Below are 19,359 nucleotides of genomic sequence, written 5' to 3'. Positions count from 1 at the left end.
GTTCGAAGTTTTGGATTTTCAAATCTTTGTTTCTAGGAGAGGGGGTTAATCTATTTCTATTTAGGATGAATTCGAGTTATAATAGCTACTACAAACTCAATCATGGATTTATAAAGGAAAAACATTCTGATATGTCCTCTATAGATAAGAAGCTTAGGGGAATGCTGGAAAAGCTAAGAATGGAAAGGCGACAAAAGTTTCTCAAATTTCAGAGGACAGAAGACAAAGAGTATTTTAAACCCAAAGGCAAAAGTGAAAAAGTTCACTCAAAGTTTATCAAAGATTGGAAGCTTTCAAGAGTTTGGTCTAAAGAGCTAATAGAGTATACATGGTTGTCTAAACTTTCTGAAGGGTACAAAAGCATACAGGAAAACCCTCAAGATTGGCTTTTACTTCCAATTTGTACAGGAAGTAGGAGTATGTTAATTCAAGGAAATGGATATTGTGAACTGAGAAACCAAGATGGATGGAGAATTTTTACGGTAAAGAATGTCCCATTTGCTCATACTGGATTGACTATCATCGATGGAATATATAATCAAGATCAGAATACATTTTATTGCAATGATTTGATTGTTTGGAACAATTTGAATATATGTATCTCTACAACCGAATGTAGATTGCATTTCCTATCTTCAAGGATTGAGGAATCAGGAGTCACTAATAGAATTGCGGAAAGCATGGATGTTTCCATGGTATTGGACTCAAGTCTTAAATTTATTCCAAATATTAGAATACAGTTAGGAAAATATTTTCCTTTGTCTAAAGATAGTTTGTTACATATATATGGAGTTAATGACAGAACGCATGGTTCTTTATCAGATTTTGATTGTTTGGTGTTTGTAAGAAAAGATTCTGTGTATGATGTCGAACAAGATTACGAAGATGCGTATCCCGAATGCAAAGAGTATTGCACTGTTTCTCAGAAAAACTGGTTTATATGGAGGGATAAACAGAATAGGTCATTTAAAGATTGCAGAGACGAAGAAATGGATAATACTACCTTCAAATTGAATATAAATGAAAAAAATGAATTATATACTAAGGACAAAGTTCTAATTGGAAAAGTAAGATGTTCCGGAACACTTTACAGAAAATCTATCTCTAGATAATGACCAGAAAATACTATTGAATGAATTTGGAATTGTCTTCGTCAAAGTTAAGTTTGAAACAGAAAATATACTTAATCTCTTGAATATCATATCATCCAGATGTTTTAATAGCATTTGTGGCAATAGCTACAGCAAATCTGAGAATATTTTTGAATTATCGAATGTCAGCATTCAAGACAAATTTTCCTGTAAGCTAGACAGCTCTGACTATATATTCTTTAAATGTATTGAATTTATCACACAAACCAAATACAGCGGTTGCATGACACCAAACGAGTCTAATTTGAACCTGAATGTTGAGTCTCTATTGAACTCCATTTCTTAATGTTATTTTATACTTTATACCTAGATCATTTAATCTAATATAACTCTCTCTCCAATACTGTTCTTTTCATTATTCAAGTAGGAATTATCAGAGCTGCTTTTTTCAAAAGACTTTCTCCAAAGTAATAAGTCACCTCTCATCAATCCTCTACTAATTACCTGAACAAGTTGGTACCCATGTTGGCTAATAAATTTAATTGGTGAAGTGCTCAAATTGTTCGTGTATAAGTGGATTTCCTTATATCCATAATCCTTTGCAAAATTTTCCATCTGAGCTAACAACCTTGTTCCTATTCTCATTCTTCTGCTTTCAACTCCAACTACTAGCCTAACAAGACGGCCTATCTTTGGATCGTCTCTATATGGAGCTAGGCCGACGCATCCGACTAAGATGGACTCGCCTCCCTCCATCCTATTACTTGGAGTATCTTCACACTCAATACCTTTTGAAGCATTATCATTTTGTTCTAAGCCTTCTGCTCTCGAATTACTTCCACCCCCGCTCCCCAAAACCATGCTCCTTCTCTTTCTAATGGAGTTTCTCCTTTTGACAAGCTCTGCAACCCAAAAATGATATCCAGGAGAAATCATGTAAAGTTCATGTACATTTCTTAAATCTGTACAACAGTTCCTAATATAAGTTTCAACCTCCCATATGGATCTGCCTGTCAAATAGACACAAAATAAAACCAGCATTGAAATCAGCTGCTTAAAGTCCATAAACACTTTTCCAATCACCAGCAAGGCTATCATATCTGCCAAATGCTGACTCAAGTAAAAGAAAACTGACGGGAATGTCAAGGAACGAAAGTGTTTGAAACACACACGCCTCACACCATCGCTATCAGAAGGATCAAACTCCCTTATCACCAAGTCGTAGCCTCCATATGGATTGTTACCTGTCATCACTCCTTATCTGTGAGCCCTAACGACTTCCTGCTAATTAAACTTGACTTGCTCCCTACTTTAACTGGAATGAAAACGATGTTCAAATTTAACTCCTAACAGCAAAAACAGAAAAAATTCAACTTTTATTAATGATTTCCCCACTTCAGCATTATATCACATTCGGAAATTCCCGCCCATTTGACCATATTTTTTCATGAGGACCAATAATTTCATAATAGCTATGTAAAGTATGGCGCCTAAAATTGCTGTACAAAATAATTCAAATTTGAGGCCACTCTGGCTTATGTAATATTATATAAGGTAGCCTTAAGCATTCACAGAATCATAGATCTCATTTTATCTATAGCTCCTCTCAAAATGCTGTCTTGAGAATGGCCAACACGTACTTTAAAAAATAAAACCTTTAAGTCTAGCCTCTAAATGCATTACTGATGCAAGTTTTGCAATTATTTATTTTTCGCTATATTTTTTTTTAAAAAAATTATTCTTATGAAGTATATTGAGATATCCACACTTTGGATATATTAAATCTGTTGGAAATTAATGTTCTTAAAGTAGAATCTTTTTTTCATTCCTTTTTTTAATACGTCAAATAATAGCAGTGACGTATAAATATGATATGCAGAATTTTTTTTTACTTTCCCCACAAATATTTTCTACCGGTATATAATTACTTCGCATGCATAAAAAAAATATGTTAGGCGGCACTCAGTCAAATATAGGAATATAATATATTTTTGGAAAAATCTCAATAGACGTGTTAATTTGAAAAAAATTGTAGGGCTTAGGGTTGGAAGAAAATTGGAATGCTTGAGAGCGTATAATGAGGCCAAGTGAATACGAAAACCTGGATGTCTGGTCTTAAGGAAGCAGAGCAGAGCAAAGATAAAATGAGAAATAGCGTAGACTTGCTTTGCATACTGGAGCAAAACAAGGTGAATGACCATGGTACAAGTTCAAGGGTGGGGGCATTTTTGAATAGAGCATCTAGGGTTGCAAGTTCACCAATAGTCCACTGGATTATTATTTTTTTATGTATTTTGCATATGGCAATTTTTCTGGCTATTTTTATGAACAAAACACAAAACTCAGCTTTAAATAGGTTTTGTCAAGAAATATACTTTCCTATTGGAATAATCATTTCAATTTACTGTATTTATGATTCATTGGTTATTTTAGTATATATTTGTAAACTTCTAAGGGCAAAATATGGGGTTTCAGGTAAATTGAAGGATGAGACTATTATTATGAGGAATTCTGTGGAGCTGTTTCTGAACTTAGTCATTGGAATGATAAGTATTACGGGCCTTAGCACAAATATTGTTGGATTTGGTAAAATTCTTGGTTATGCAGCCAACTGGAAACGTCTTTCTGTCTTTCTTCGAAAACAAGTTGGTCAGAATAAACGCTTTTATACGAATGAAGAATATTGTTTGGATTTGGTTTATATTACTGATAGAGTGATCGCTATGGGACTTCCAGCAATTAATATTGAAGCAATTTACAGAAATCCAATTGAAGAGGTTTCAACTTTTTTCATGACAAAGTATCCCCGCAGCCATATGATTATTAATCTCTGTAATGAGCGAGAACACTACTCTCTTAGTTATTTCCATAGTATTGTTTCTTGTCCATTTCCAGATCATCAAGTTCCTACTCTTGGATCTCTGTTTATCATTTGCTTCCTTGTTCTCAATTACTTGGTAAGCGATCGCAAGAACGTAGTGGCAATCCACTGTAAAGGTGGTAAAGGTAGAACTGGAATCGTCGTGGTTGCTTGGTTACTATATTCGAGACTCTGTTCAAGCTTAGAAGAAGCTCTTGAGTACTACTCTAATAGAAGAACCGATCTCAGTCTTCCAGGTTGCGTCAAAACAATAAAGAACCCATCCCAAATCAGATTTGTTCATTACTTTAGCTTCCTTCTTAAACACACCTTCCCAGAATCAGTTATTAAACGAGGCTCAAACTTCTTTTGGGAAGACCTCCAAAGAGGTTTCCGTTCTGGATACTATTGGAATATTTGCAATTCTGAACTGAGAAGAGTCAATCAAAAGTGCGAAAAGAGGCATTGGAAGATTTCAGAACTGCTTAGAGACCATTGCATATATCTTCCACAATGTTTAATCCATCCTATCAACGTTTTCCCAGTCTCCATTGTTGTCAATAATAAAGAAAGAGAAATAAGTGATATCTTTGAATGGAAAATCTGTCTCCATTCTGAGTATAATCGAGATGCAGAGTATCTTTATAGCGGCTTAACTACAAACTTTGATTGGAATCCACGTCATGCAGGTACCCATTTAAGCCAATCTTTATATTCAAAAGGAGAAGGTTATCAGTTTTTTTTGCTAGAATCTGACTCTAATAAGCAAGCTTTGAGCTATTTTGGTCAAGATCAAAGCCAACTTATCTATTCCGCTAGATCTAAGATTGAACAACTTGTTTCAAGTCTTAAAACTAAACCATTTTCGCCAGATATAGTTACTAGAACTGCTCAAGACCGCCCAAAGCCTTGGATTGAGAGAGAGTTTGTTATAAAGATTTTCGGATACGAATCTCCTCAGAGACATCTCCAGAAACATTCACTTTCTCCAAAATCTATGCATCAAAGAAGTGATGTGGACTCAGAAACCACAGAAATGAGCTGTTTGCTTTATGATCCCATTGAAAGCCTTAAACCAACTGAAGAAGAGGAAGAAAACGCACATATGCTCCGAAGCATCTCTCTCATAGATTTCTCAAACCCGGAGCGCAAGAAGGAGTTTTCTAATCATGTAATTACAGCAGTGAACTCACCATATAAAGACATTGTTGAATTCCCAATTAAAAAGATTAATGAATGGGGGTCCTCTAGACGCAGTTTCTCAAATTCTTCTGTTGCGTTGGCCCATTTTTGGCTTCATCCTGCTCTTATACATACCTCTAGCCACTCGAACCTTTGGACATTCTTTCTAGAGTGGGATACTTCCTCCAAGACATGGTTGATCCGAGACTGCTTTCTTTCAATTTCTCTCAAGCGTAAGAAAGAAATTGATGTTAGATCATCAAATTTCGAAAATGTTTGTATAGACGTCACGTTTCAATATAAATGAATAGGCAATCTACAAATAGAACTTTATTCGAGTTTAATTTATATATCAAAGTTATAATTAACTACTACCTACTCCTGAAATATATACTTTTTGAGTTTCTAATTAAGTTTGATCTCCCAAATTCCTATTGTCTATAAAAATAGTTTTCTGAAATCATCATTTGTCAAAGAGGTAGTTTTATTCACTGTTTCCTGTTGATTTCCCAACTCCAAGTCCTCGTGGAACGTAGAAGTGTTAACCTTAGTTTCTCTGCCTTTCATTCCTATACGGCCAGGGGGAAGTTTCTGCTTACTCTTAGTTCTAGGAACAAATCTGGCATTCAGGGAGTCAGTTAAGTCGACATCAGAATTTGTTGATTTTGGGAATGTTAAAGGACGAGTAGAAGAGCTGACAGTAATGCTGCTTGAGCCCAACTTCGATTCATTAAGCATATGAGCAGCAAGAGCATCTCCTGATTCGAAGAAATCCATAAATGCAAATCCTCTAGATGCACCACTTTGGTCTCTAGAAATGCTAATATTTTTTACTTTGAGCCCAAGACTATCCTGAAAATGAGAAATAACCTGTTTTTCATCCAAACTTTTATCAATATTCTTAATAAGAATAGTCGTACTAGAATCCTGTTGACCTTGTGCCTGCTTTCTTCTAGTCTGCCTTTTATACTTTGAATTCCCCCGGGATGATAAACTCTTTCTTGGGGCCTGAGATTTAGGTGGATTGGAAGCTTTAACCTGAATTCCAATTTCCTCTAACCTCTTTAATTCCTCAGAATTCTTCATTATTTCATCAATCTTCTCCGGCTCAATATCAACGTATGCAAAGCCTTTAGGTTTTCCCTTGGGATCTCTAACAATCCTTATCTGGCTAATTTGAATGAGAAAATGATCCAAAAGAATTCCTCTAAGTCTTTCTTCATCCATATCCTGATCCTGGGGAAACCTAATGAACAAAGTATCCTCCTGGTAAGAATCTGAAGGCAAATCTTTGGCAGTTTTCAAACTTTCTTTTGGGCTTGAATTCAAGTCAGAATCCTCACAGGCAGATACTGCCATAGATACCGATGTTATTGATGACTCCCGTTGTATCCCGCCCTTCTCATTTGAACGATCCAACTTATTTTTTTTGGGAGTATATGTAGGTGGAGGCATATTTTGATCGTCAACTGTCCTTTCAGAAATCGAAATTTGTTGCTCTCCTAAAGAAACGAATTGTGAAATTGATCTTTCAATCTGCCTAGCACCTAAAGATGAATGAGATGAATTTGAAGAAACTGATGAAATAGATGATATAGTAGGTATAGGTGGTATCGGAGGAGCAATAGAGGGTTCAATAGCTTCCCTTCCATCCCAAGTACACTGTGTTCTCGCTTCCAGATCTTGAGGAACCATTCCAGGCGATCTTATTAGATGACTCCCTTTGGGAGTAAATGAGTTCGAGCCTGGCTGATCTGAATGGAGAGCTGTTTGTTGTAATCCAGATGTAATTGTGGGAGAGCGCGGAGACTTCAAATTGTGGTTCTGATGTGCAATTACCCCTGGTACTTTCTGTATAGAATAACTGGGGGTCCCAGGAGGAGTGAAGTTTCTGAGAAACTGCCTCCCTCCATTTGTTCCTGAACTCCCAAGTAAGGCTGAAATACTGTTACTTTCAGAAGAGCACTCGCTGGATGTATCATAGTCACTTTCTGTAAAGTTTCTACGGCTCCTCCTCTTATCTCTTCTAAGTCTGATCTCGCTCAAGCACACGAAATCACCTTCAATATCATTGTTCTTAGAGATAGACCTTGAGCTTGAAGTCCTAGAGCTACCATTAATCATTGGCCCTTGATGTATAATAGGTAGCGGCAAGATACATTGGGAAACTTCTTGTGTTGGCACTCCTTCTGAGCTTGAAGAGGAAACTCCCAATGAAATCTTTCCAATATTTGGAGAGTATAGTATATTCGGATCTCCCTCGAATGCATCCAAACGTTGTCTTTTATTACTGTCTTTGTATTTTACAAAACTTTCAGTGCTTTCCCACTCACTCAAAACTTTTGCTTTGATTTTCTCAGAACATCCACTAAATCTTTCTATCAAAACTGGCCCTATCTCAATTTGATCTTGTGCTGTAAGTCTACCTTTTATGACTGAAATGATTATAGGCAACAGGTTCATAACTTGTTCCTCCTCTTTATCTAGAAACTTTTCCAAAATAGAAATTATCACCTCCTTCAAATTTGCTGATCTCAGTAATTCAAAATCAAACCACCGTGAATAGAACAATGCAGCTGATTCCTCCAATATATCAAACTTTTCCCCTCTTCCATTAGCATCTCCTTCTACCAATCCGACATTACTTCCCAATAATAACTCCTCTCCTTTCAAATATAACTTCTCCAACTTTTTAAATATTAATTCCTCCAATTCTAATATATTAATTCCCTCCAAATGTGTCTGTTCGTACGTAATATTGGATGTTTTTGCGGTATCTAACTGGGATTTAAGAGATTTATTAATATCAATGAGTGAGTTGGTGACAACAAAGTATAACTCGAGAGCGTCTTGTTTTGACTTTGAAAAGATTTCTTGAAACCTATAAAGTTCTGATATATAATTTTCAAGAGCAATTTCAAGCATTTCTTTCAAGCTTTTAATTTTAAGGATTTGGTAATTCTGTGGATACCAAGTAGCGCTGGAACGGGCTTTGCATCCAGGACCATAAAAATGATGAAGTTGGCAAAAGTGAGATGTGATATCTTTTATTGACTCTGCTTTAGCTGATAGATAAAACATCCAAAGCTTTGGGTTGGTAGAAAAATGTTGGAGCGAAGAAGCATATACTGTGGAAAGTAAATGTGGGCAATTTGTGGTCGTTGAAATAAAATTCGCAAGCTCTAGCCAAAGATCAATTCTTATTGAACCCAAATCATCAAGTGCCCTTCTATAAGCCATAATAACGGAGTCTTTAGTATCGAACCTATATTTAATGGAGGAATTACAGTTATTACAGCCAGAATGAGACTCTTGAGGAGGCACAGCGTTACTTGAATAGTCAATTGAAAGCATCCTATCTTTTTCAAAGTTAATATAGAGCATCCAGGCATCAAACAACTCTTGTAAATTCGACACATTATCAGTCTGAACTCTCATCTCCAATGGTTTTCTTAAACTCCATTCCTGCTGGCCTCTCAAATAGTGTTCTTTTGCTACATCAAAAGATTCCCTATTTTCGGCTGGAAGTTCCTCTTCCCAAATCCTGTATTCATCCAGAAGGTCTGGAAGTCCGCTTAAAGGCAAAGACATCTGCCTGTAAAATAAGTCCCTTACTTTACTCACTCTTAAAGACAAATTCTCCTCATTTTGATGGCTTAAAAAACGTCGATACTGACTCCATATTACTGGTCCCTCGGCAGGATGCAATCCACACACAGAAAGTGCGCCCTCATATAGTTGCTCTACCTCCTTTAACCCTGCTTCACCCTTAATATTCGACTCTATAAATCTTAAATGGTTGTCCGCTATTGTGGGATACAACTCAATATCTTTTATCAAATTCCGCATCTTAATTATTTCAAAATATTATATTACTTCAAAGGTTTGCTTTACTTAATCATCACACCTCTCTTACTGTTATTCTCCTCACAATTACCTTGAAATTTCTCAAATTTGGAAACTTTGCAGCTAAAACCTTACAATCTTTCGAACTTTAAAATCATAAAAACCGATAAAACTACTACTAGTAAATATACTCGCTGCAAAGTATAGTATTTTGGTTTCAAATTCCATTCAACCAAATGCTTGGAACTTAACCGTTAACCTAAATACATAATAACCCACTTAAAGGTGTACCGCTAAAAGTGGTACTATTCTGTTTTGGCGGTAACACTCCGATCTTATATAACTAAAATAAGTCTTTGCAAAAGTAATTTTCTGATAACAAAAGTTGGTTTGGCCGTAATTCCTTTTGATAAATTTGTCTGCTCCAGTTCAGTATAATTATCTAGTGAGAGAGCTGTTAGCTTAATTAATTGGAGAAGATTTTCCAACTTTTATTCCTACCAGTGAGTTCTGCTTGAATTTGTTGGGATTTCATACTTTGAAATCACTAACAACCTTGTAATAAGAACATTTGCTCGGTAAAAATGGAAAGGGATATTAGATTTTGTCCAGAATGCAATAATATATTATGTCCAAAAGAGAATATCGAACGAAGGAAACTTTTGTACGCTTGCAGAAATTGTGAATACTTTAGTTATGCCGATCCAACCAATGCTGAAGAAAACGTTGTAAACTGTATTACCTATCAATATGAAGGAAAGGAAGATATTTTAGTTGCCAGAGGTTTGCATCAGGATCCAACTCTTGGAAGAACTCTTGAATGGAATTGTAGAGGATGTGGTCACAATGTTGCCGTCTTTTTTCAACTCCCTGAGAGAGTGTGTTCAGAAGCTATGACTCTTGTATTTGTTTGTGTTAGCTGTGGAGAATGGGTTAAAGAAGGGAAGGAGACCGATGATGAAATGGATTACAGTGAAGACCACACCAATATTTTTAATAGGCCATATTTCAATATAGATAATATTTCATTCGAACCCAAAAAGGAAGAAACTGAGGAAAATAACTATCAGCAAATTAAAGAGGGCTGATAATATTCGAGTTTCTTGTTATGATTATTGTCTTTATTAAATTATGTACTAACTTATAAATTATAATTAACTTATTTTGTTTTCAATCTATTCACTGTATCTGTATTTGATCTGAACCATTTAAATTTGCCACTGCTATTGTTTACATTTCCAGTTCTAGGTTCTCTTTTAATGCTATCTCCATCAGCTTTAGGGCATTCATGTCTTTTAAATAGATCTCCAGACATTATTTGTTCTACGCATGTGAATCCTCCCAGAGTATTTAAACAGCACGGAAATTGCCTATTGTTCTCGCATGGATTTTCTGGCATCCTACATTCATCTATATCTTCACAAACTTTTCCATCCATTCCTAGCTGAAAGCCTTTTGGACAAGTACACTGGAAACCTCCTCTTTTGTTTATGCATCCATGAGAACAACCTGTTAATTCTGGTGATTCTAAGCATTCATCTATATCTATACAAACTCTGGATTTTACGTCTAATCTGTTCTCTTCAGGGCCTGTTAAATTTAGCCTAAATCCTTTATAGCATCCGCACCTATAACCTCCTATGGTATTAAAACACAACTGATCACACTTAGAATCGCCATTAGAGCACTCGTCAATATCTTCACAAGCCCTTTTTTCTTTATTAAACTCGAAGCCCTTCTCTAAACATTTGCAAGAAAAACCACCATCCTCATTCACACAAACTGAATCTTTTTTGCAATCATGAGTATTTAGTACACATTCGTTTATATCTTTGCAAGCATTCTCATTCTCATCATATTGAAATCCAGTACCGCACTTACATTCAAATCCACCTTTTTTATTAAAGCAAACCTCACCGAATCCTGTACATAAATTCTTTTCTTCCTTACATTCATCAATATCAATACATTTTTGAGTTTTTTTATCAAGTTTGTAACCGCTTGGGCATTGGCATTCAAACCCTCCCGGAAGATTCTTGCAACCAAATTCGCATGGTCCAAGCCCTGAATTTTCTTGGCACTCATTAATATCTATACAGTCCTGTTGGTTCTTATCAAGGGTATATCCTTTTGGGCACTCGCAAACAAAACTTCCTCGTGTATTAACACAAATATGGCTACAGCTATGACTTCCTTCCTTACATTCATCTATATCTATGCAGGATCTCATGTCTTTAGTATTGAGCCTGTATCCCATATTGCAGCTGCAAGCATATCCAGGAGAATAATCCGTGCATAACTGTTCACATCTTGCCTCTCCTGTCAAACACTCATTTACATTCTGACAGCCTGTGCCTTTAGTTCTTCCATCTCCTATATATCCCGGCAGGCACTGACATCTTGGGAGTGCATTCAAATAGTCAATATAAGTCTGCTGGCCAACTATATCAGATTTACAGGTTGCTTCTTTAGAACAGTAATTAGGCATTAAACAGCAAAGGCCATCTTTGTCAATATTACAATACTGAATCCCCGATCCTATAAGGTCTTCTCTTGTGGAATTCTGACCTTTTAAAGCGGTGAAGTTCTCTTGGCCGACTTCTGCTCCACTAGCCTTTACTCTCTGGTCTTTGTTTTCATTTTGAATTGACTTTTGAATGGTATCAGCTGTGGAAAGTATTTTTGCGGTCATTAATATTGTATCCATACTGTTGGCGTTCCCTAAAATACTGCCCGTATTACTTTTCGTTCCTTGTTTTGTTGTTATTGCAGCAGCAATATTGTTGCCTGTTAGAAAGGATCCATCTACTTTTTCGAAAAGCATTAGCCATGTATAAATAAAAATAATATAAGAAATCAAAAGCATCATTTCACTTCATATTACACGGAAATGCATATTATCCAAAATTCATTTTTCTATATCTACTTCATGAATTTTCAAACATATAACTTTTTATTCCCTCCCTCTCACCCCGTAGTGGTACGCATGTGAAATTATAAAAGCTAAATACTATTGCATGCAAAATTGCATGCGATTTTCTTATGGAAAAGACGCGGGAAGTTGCTGTACTAAAATAAAGTGAATTAAAGACTATTTGTGGTTATAATATCTAATTAGGTATATATTCGCTAATCATTGTCTGCTGTAACTACAACTTCTACTTGCTGAATTTAAATTATATGGCATTTGGTTCATGTTTATATCTTCAGGATGGTAAGCCAAAACATTCGCATTGGAAGTATTGGAAGACTTGATTGTTTTAGAAGAAGCTGTTGAGTTATATTCGGAATTTCTTGAATTCAAATTATCCTGATTAGAGGAAGAATTTACATTAGAACCATCTACCATTAAATTTGGAAGCTTTCCTGTTCCAATATTTAGCAGCTGGGGTTTTTCTATATGCTGAACAGATGAAGGCCTCGCCTTAAACATTTCAACTTGCGCTCTCTTACCATATTCGCCATTAATGCCTTTTCGCTCAATGATGCTTAGCTTGTCTGAAACTCTAAATCCAAAAATCTTTGGATAATATGGCTCTGGGCAGGATGTCGAAATGTATTCTGGATATACTTGCAAGAAAATATGTGGGAAAGATGTACCAAAGAAGGCACCGTCAATATCAATTAGATTAACGTTTCTTGGGTCGTATGCTTCCTGACAATTTGGGCAGTAAACCCTAACTCTCCTACTTCTTAATTCATTCGTAATCCCAACAGGAAGCACTTTGTATCCATTACACAGTACCCTAGGGCACTTTCCAAAACATCCTTTGTCATATTTATGTTTCATTATCTGTAGACCTCTAGGAGTAGTAATATATCTCGCGTGAATTAAACCATACAATTCCCCTGCTTCTCTATGTAAATCTTGTAGAGCAGGATCCGCTAAGTCATCCTCGTCTGGAATATTTGATGACAAAATTAACTCAATTAAGCTGTCATAGTTTTTAGGGAAGTACTGTCTTAAACCGTACAAGTTGAAAGCATCCCTTGTATATTCGTTTGGGATAACTATAAAGAAGTAATGTTCTCTTAATCCGCAATACCAATGCACCCAGCCATTCTCGCTTTCATCGCTATCGCTATTTAACCCCATCATATTGTTCCACTGTGGTAATGACGTGTCACCTTCATTGATCAAGCTAATCATCTGAAAGGTAGAACTTCAGCTTTTGAAGCCAATATCTTCAAGAAATAGATTTTCTGGTATAATTGTAAGGTACTTTGCCACAAAAACCACGTCGTTTTCAAGAATTTTATCTTTTATCCCTGCCTTAGCGTAGTCAAGTGTTAATATTAATGAATTATCCAAAAAGGATATACCGCCGGCGCCAGCCTGTCGTGGATTATTATTTGTAAATGAGTTAATCTGATATTAAAATATATATGTAATTGAATTTTTAGACTAAGAAAAGTTGTCAATGTAATGAATATCCGTTTCCTGTGTTTAACTAGGTTAGGCTTTTGCAATGGCTTTCCTGTGTGTTATTCACTCTCAAAGTCTTGCTGAATTGCTAAACACTTGTGTTTACGTAACACTGGTCAATTTTGTGGTTGTTTCATGACAAAACCTTAACACTATGATTTTTTCTAAATTGTTATATTGTGAAATTACACAAGTGCAATAGTTAATTTCTTTCACAACTCCGAAACCTTCTTTCGTTCCTAATTAAATCAGTCGGAATCTTTACCAATTTTCCTTTTCAAAATTCCTTTAAAGTATGTAGTATATTTAAATTACTTCTGTTTCCATTTATATCTCGATCATTTTGACATTTAGCTGTAAAATAAGGGAGGGTTTTTATTCAATTAATAAAATGAGCGGGCACGTGATCAAATGAAATACTTAAAGGTAATTTGGCTTAAATAAATACTCAAACTTCAAAAAGGAAGTTAGTCAAACTGCAGTTCATGGTAATTCATAAGGCATCACTTGCAAAATCTGATTACATATTTCTCTTGTAAAGATGCAAGATGAAATTAATATATCTCAATTCCGAAGAGGAGCAGAGGTAAGTTTAAGGTACTTTGTTTTTTCCTCTAAATATAATCGGATATTTTCTGTATTAATCCCATAGATAATAGTGAACCAGCTTGATGAAATATGTGGGGGGAGCAACCCAAAAATTAAATTGAGCTCAGGAGAAATGAAATCAAGGCCAAATGGCTCGAGTACATTATCAAATATTCTTCAGCAATATAGTGATTCTGTTAGCCAAGGAGAAGGAGTTGGGTACATTGGAATCGAGTGGAAGGGGCCATTTCCTCTTCATAACTCTATAATTCAGCATGTAAAACGTGTACAACTACTCATAGGAAAAACGCCCTCACTTGTATACGGTGTAATTCCAAATATAAAGTATGGCTATGTAGGATTGGAAAATATGTTGTATATATTCCCCATAGAAGAAACAATTCAGAAAGTTTTAAGAAGAGAATCATCCATTGGTTCCTCTACTGAAAGACGTAGCACTGATAGAATGAGAAGTGCTCCCTCTATCTTTGAACAAGGATTTGATGGAAAGCCAGCCAGTGATGAGTCAATACTTACCATTGTTTTTCCATTTTCAATAAAAAACATGACAGGAACTTTTCCTCGAGTTGGTATTTTCACCAGTGATGTTGAGTATCTTCTGTGTGTCATTACAGAGAAATCTGTTCATTTGTTAGCTCTGAAATTTGATAACTTTGATTTGGCAGGTGATTGTTCACAAGCATATGACAATGATAGAACTGTTCCAAGAGGAGCTGGGTTGATAAAAGTCCCAATAATGAATATCAGGGGTAAGGATATCGGAATGCTCCAATGCTCTCTTCCTGGCTCTCACAATTCGAAGTTCCATTCCTTGCAAGGTACACTGGATGGCAGATTCTTTTTCTTAGAAGAGAATAGTTCAAGTATCCACGAGCTGGTCTACCAATCAAGTGAAGGTTGGATAACGCCTTATTGCTACATACATTCTCATCAGATTTACAGTTCATTTACAAAAGAACTTTTCTTGAAATATACTTTTCTGAGATTTATGCCCAGATCATTTTCAATCAAAAAAATCTCTCTGGCACCCTGTGGCTTCATGTCAATTCTTGATACATCTCAGAATATTTATCTTGCTGCTTATTTGAATGACATTAATAGCAAGGAAGTTCTTTCAAACATTATTCCCTGGGGTAGAATGGTGAATTCTTTGGGCTACTGGGCATCTAACCTGGATATTAATAGTTTTTTCTTGCCAACAGACTGGGATAACTATGTTTCATCTGAGTTCCAAAATAGTGAAAAACTCTTTTCAAAAACTGAAAACCTAAATCTTGAAAACTTTAGTTTGGGTCTCTTTAATAAAAACGATTCCAAAAGATTCTCTTCTCCGAGTTCATTGAAAGTTGTTGCAATGCTGAGGAAAAAAGATATCTTTGACATTTTCTCCAAGATACCGGGCAACCCATTATTCAAGAAAAACGAGGAGTCATTTTCTATGTATTCAATTAGAGCCGAATATCAAAATCAATTTGATATAAATGACCTCCAACTTTTTTTTACTTCTGACTACAATCTCTCCCTTTCACTGTTTACCAACAATGGCACAAGATTGCAATTCCAATGCTCTAAAAGAACAAATGAAGTAATGCCCTCCATCCAGAATGTTATAAATGGCTTTAGATTTGAGCCCGAAAGTCTTTTTGAGTCGCCTAAAAAAAAGATTCAGACTGAAACCGCTTTTAATCAATCAAAATTGAGTTCAAGTTCATATTCATCGAACGATTTAACTTTTGGCTTTTGGCTGACATATGTTCTTCCTGCTTCAAGCTCTAGTAATGAGAATTCTAATATATCAAATTCCTACTATAGAAATGGGCTCACAATTATTACCAGGAATGCAGCATCTTATTCATTCCAAAATGTTAATGCCAGTACCGACTTTTCAAAAACTTCGAACAAAAATATTTGTCAAGTTGAGCTTAGGCTTTTTAGTTCTCTTCCTGCTGATATTGGAATTACTTCAAGCTCCAATTTTAGGAACAGGACTTTGAATAGCCAAAATTCTCCAACTTTGAGCCTCAGATATAATGGAAATTTCTCTTCTGCAAGCCAATGTTCAAAAGGAGAACCAATAATTATTGAGTTTGACGAGCAAGTTAAAGCAATTCACGAATTTACTCCTTACTCTGAAAACAATAACAACAACAGCCTTAATAATTTGGAAGATTTTCACACTTTAGCCTGTAAAAGGAGCAGAGCTTCTCCAAATGTTTTTCTTGAGTATGGAGGAAATCCGCTAGGGAACAATAATAGACAGCATGATTTACTTGGATGGGTCAAAGATAGGTGCATAGTGTTTGTAGGTGAAACCAGATATTTCTTTTTAGTACTGAAATGGAATGGCCTTCAACAAATTGTTGGGGCGAGTGGATTATTTATGCAACTAATACAGTCTCCTCTCTCTTCAAGTACAAATTCGAGCCAATTTAGAAGACTTGTCCATCCAGAAGATTCATTTTTAACTGATGACCATCTTTCTTTGACATCCCCGTGGGTTGAAGCTCTTTCTGGAGCGATAGCTTTTGATCTTAAAAGTGTTTTAGAGCTCCCTCCATTTTATAAGTATGAAAATAAGATGCAATTGCAATTGACAACCCAAATTCTTGAATTTTGCCTTTCAAAGCTACAAGGTTTGTTGAATATTCTTTCGAGGTCGCAAAATATAATAGGGAACGAGGTTTTTGACCAGTCTTCGCTCCCTTGTATTCCACCAACTATGAGCCGGCCCTTCAATCAAATTCTGTCTGAAGAGCTAAATAAAAACTATGATACCCATCTCAAAGACTCTACAACGTTTTTGTTGAAGTCAGTGGCATACATAACCAACTTTTTACTCCAATTATTCAGATTTCTAACTTTATTTGATTCATCTCCACCTGAGCTAAAAGATTTTACGTTTAAAACATTTGTTAAACATGATCAGAATTTACTAACTGAAATGCCAATTCTATATTTGATTGTTTCAAATACAGGAGTCTCACAGATTAAAAAGTTTGTGGAGTCTTTTTCGGTTAATATTTTGGAAGCGATTTCTTATCAAGATCACTCTATAATAGAAATTAGCTTTGTCACCCAAATTAAATTAATATATAAAAAGATTGGTTGGCTTATTAATTCAAAGTCAAGTAAAATCATGAAAAGACTTGCATTGGTTGCAGACTTGTCTATAGAAGTTGGAGATTGCCCGTCTAATAATCACTTAAAAGAGAGTTCAATGATTGAAAGAATATCTTCCAGAAATCTTCCTCCAATTGGAGGATTTTCACTTCCACCTTTCAAATACTGGGAATACTTTCAAGCAGATCCATCGCAGAATGAATATTTTAGAGAAATCTTTTCATCATTATTGTTGAAACCATTCAATAAAACTGAAGAAACCACTCTCCTGCTTTTAGACTGTATATCTCACTTTGATCATCTTTTGACTGAGCAATTGAAGTTGAAACAGAATTTCATTGGATCAGATTCACAAGAAGAGTTCAATACCCAAAACTATAATATTTACTTTTTACACATCGAACAGATTATTAAGGCTTGGTCTGACTCTTTGTGTGACGCATTTATCGAATCATTTGATTGCAATGCTTCATTATCTGAAATAAGTATTAATTCAATGAAGTCTCTGATTCTCCTTAGCTTCAGTCAGCCACTAAAGACGTTGTTCTCATCTTGCTTTAATAAAAAGGTTCTGGAGTCTTGTGTGGCTCGCCTTTTAAGAGATTTATTCCCTGTAATGATGAGTAGGTTCATTGCTACTTTTGCTCGGACCGACAAAAGAAATTCATGTTGCTGCCAAATCCTATTGGAGGATATGATCGAAATTTCCAGATATGACTCATTACAAAGAACTAGATGTTCAGAGAAGTCTCTTTTGGGTATTATTGCCTTCTCTATTTCTAAATCATTCAAGTCATTAAATTCTAATCAACACCTTAAAGAGTATAACTGGAATGACTTCTCTTCATTTTTATATGGACTAGCAGCTGAAAGTAATTACTCACCATATTACTTCATTCTTTCTACTATTTACTTATTAGATGATTTCCAAGAAACACATTCTGGATATATCAAATGTATAAATATGTTATCAGAGCTTTCTCTCAACAAAAATGTATTATGTGGAAGTTACTGCAAAAATGTCAGAACCAGAATTGAAACCTTGAGGTTCATAAAAGAAATCTGCATTGTGGGAGTAGGAAAAGGCTTAATATCAGTAGATATGAATGTTTCACAACTCCTTCCAAGGCTTTTAACTGAGTCTTACTTTGACAGAAATCAATTCCAAATGGACTACTCTCTTGAATACGCAATTTCGAACTTGGAGGGAATTATTTCCCTTTGCTCAAATCTTCAAATTCCTTTGCTAGACTATATTGAAAAGCTGGCATATAATCAAGGCCAAACCTTTAACCAACTTATACAAATTCTTTCCACCCAGATATTTCCATATTCTGAACTTAACTCTCTAATCAAAAGTAACTCATACATAGAACCATTTTTGATTGTCTCAACTTTACTTGAATCTAGTGTGTCAATTAAGCAAGAAGACAATAATATAGAAGATCTCTGTAGCCAAATTTCGGACTATCTCCTTCAAAGCCTTATTCCCCCAAAAGATCATGTAATTTATTTTCATTTCTCAGATCGTGATTATGGATCACAACTCCCAATTCTGAGCAAATTCTTTGGTTTGAATGGTCCTGATAATCTTTCAGAATCGATTAATAGGTTATTAGAGTTTATTCAGACACCTTTACTCAACATTTCAGGGTCATCATTATTAGGATCTCTTTCCGTTACTCCAAAGACTTACCTTTGTGTTGGACTATCAAACCAGGAAATTTTTGAAAAATATGACCTTTTTCAACAAATTTATTCAATCACAGCAATCTTTGAATTTACTAATTATTATATCTCGGCATTATCCCAAAATATAACTGATCCTTGCAACTTATCCCAGCTCCCAACATCCATTTCAATACAGCTTTGGAATAAATCATGGTCTGTTCCATATGACTTGCTTTTTGACGTCTATATTTCATTACTAGACTCTTCTTTGGCTTCCAACTCGTCGTCAGATCCATTTATGCTAATTTTTAATCGAATTAAAGCCCTTGAATCACCAATTTTCAAATTTGAGCCTATTTTAAACCACCACGATTTCTTTATTCTGCACCTAAGAAAGTGCGTTATTGGAATTCTTGACAACTGGATTAAAAATAGGAAACTCTTCCCACTTAATAAAAATCATATTTCTATGGCAAATAACTTTTTAATTAGTACTTTAGCTTATATTCAAAACGCATACTCTGCTGACCAGTCTCAGAAGCTTACTAGTACTA

The 19,359-nt window shown here is 35.4% G+C and overlaps 8 protein-coding genes across 8 annotated transcripts; 4 read left to right on the top strand and 4 right to left on the bottom strand.

Annotated features, from left to right (window-relative positions):
* The first annotated feature begins 65 nt into the window (after positions 1 to 65).
* Positions 66 to 1,112, top strand: Chro.30225 (CG32297-PA). Its single annotated transcript, XM_663578.1, has 1 exon — positions 66 to 1,112. The coding sequence occupies one exon, from the start codon at positions 66 to 68 to the stop codon at positions 1,110 to 1,112; it is 1,047 nt and encodes a 348-aa protein (XP_668670.1).
* Positions 1,113 to 1,466: 354 nt separating this feature from the next.
* Positions 1,467 to 2,342, bottom strand: Chro.30224 (hypothetical protein). The annotated part of the gene is made up of 1 exon (XM_663577.1): positions 1,467 to 2,342. One exon carries the CDS (start codon positions 2,340 to 2,342, stop codon positions 1,467 to 1,469), a length of 876 nt encoding a protein of 291 aa, XP_668669.1.
* An 854-nt stretch (positions 2,343 to 3,196) lies between these two features.
* Chro.30223 (transmembrane phosphatase with tensin y) lies at positions 3,197 to 5,440 on the top strand. Its single annotated transcript, XM_663576.1, has 1 exon — positions 3,197 to 5,440. One exon carries the CDS (start codon positions 3,197 to 3,199, stop codon positions 5,438 to 5,440), a length of 2,244 nt encoding a protein of 747 aa, XP_668668.1.
* A 131-nt stretch (positions 5,441 to 5,571) lies between these two features.
* On the bottom strand, positions 5,572 to 8,982 carry Chro.30222 (RNA-binding protein). The annotated part of the gene is made up of 1 exon (XM_663575.1): positions 5,572 to 8,982. One exon carries the CDS (start codon positions 8,980 to 8,982, stop codon positions 5,572 to 5,574), a length of 3,411 nt encoding a protein of 1,136 aa, XP_668667.1.
* A 581-nt stretch (positions 8,983 to 9,563) lies between these two features.
* Chro.30221 (DNA-directed RNA polymerase 2 subunit) lies at positions 9,564 to 10,067 on the top strand. Its single annotated transcript, XM_663574.1, has 1 exon — positions 9,564 to 10,067. The coding sequence occupies one exon, from the start codon at positions 9,564 to 9,566 to the stop codon at positions 10,065 to 10,067; it is 504 nt and encodes a 167-aa protein (XP_668666.1).
* A 71-nt stretch (positions 10,068 to 10,138) lies between these two features.
* On the bottom strand, positions 10,139 to 11,848 carry Chro.30220 (ENSANGP00000004359). Its single annotated transcript, XM_663573.1, has 1 exon — positions 10,139 to 11,848. One exon carries the CDS (start codon positions 11,846 to 11,848, stop codon positions 10,139 to 10,141), a length of 1,710 nt encoding a protein of 569 aa, XP_668665.1.
* A 264-nt stretch (positions 11,849 to 12,112) lies between these two features.
* Chro.30219 (protein kinase Ck2-beta) lies at positions 12,113 to 13,129 on the bottom strand. Its single annotated transcript, XM_663572.1, has 1 exon — positions 12,113 to 13,129. One exon carries the CDS (start codon positions 13,127 to 13,129, stop codon positions 12,113 to 12,115), a length of 1,017 nt encoding a protein of 338 aa, XP_668664.1.
* A 997-nt stretch (positions 13,130 to 14,126) lies between these two features.
* Positions 14,127 to 19,359, top strand: Chro.30218 (hypothetical protein; the record flags this gene model as incomplete). The annotated part of the gene is made up of 1 exon (XM_663571.1): positions 14,127 to 19,359. A coding segment is annotated over one exon (5,233 nt), but the record flags the coding sequence as incomplete, so codon positions are not given.

This window comes from Cryptosporidium hominis (assembly GCF_000006425.1).
Source record: "Cryptosporidium hominis TU502 chromosome 3 CHRO013096, whole genome shotgun sequence".
In the NCBI taxonomy this organism is placed as follows: Eukaryota; Apicomplexa; class Conoidasida; order Eucoccidiorida; family Cryptosporidiidae; genus Cryptosporidium; species Cryptosporidium hominis.
The sequence above is the reverse complement of the archived record's forward strand: the minus strand, read 5'-3'. Positions and strand labels throughout refer to the sequence as shown.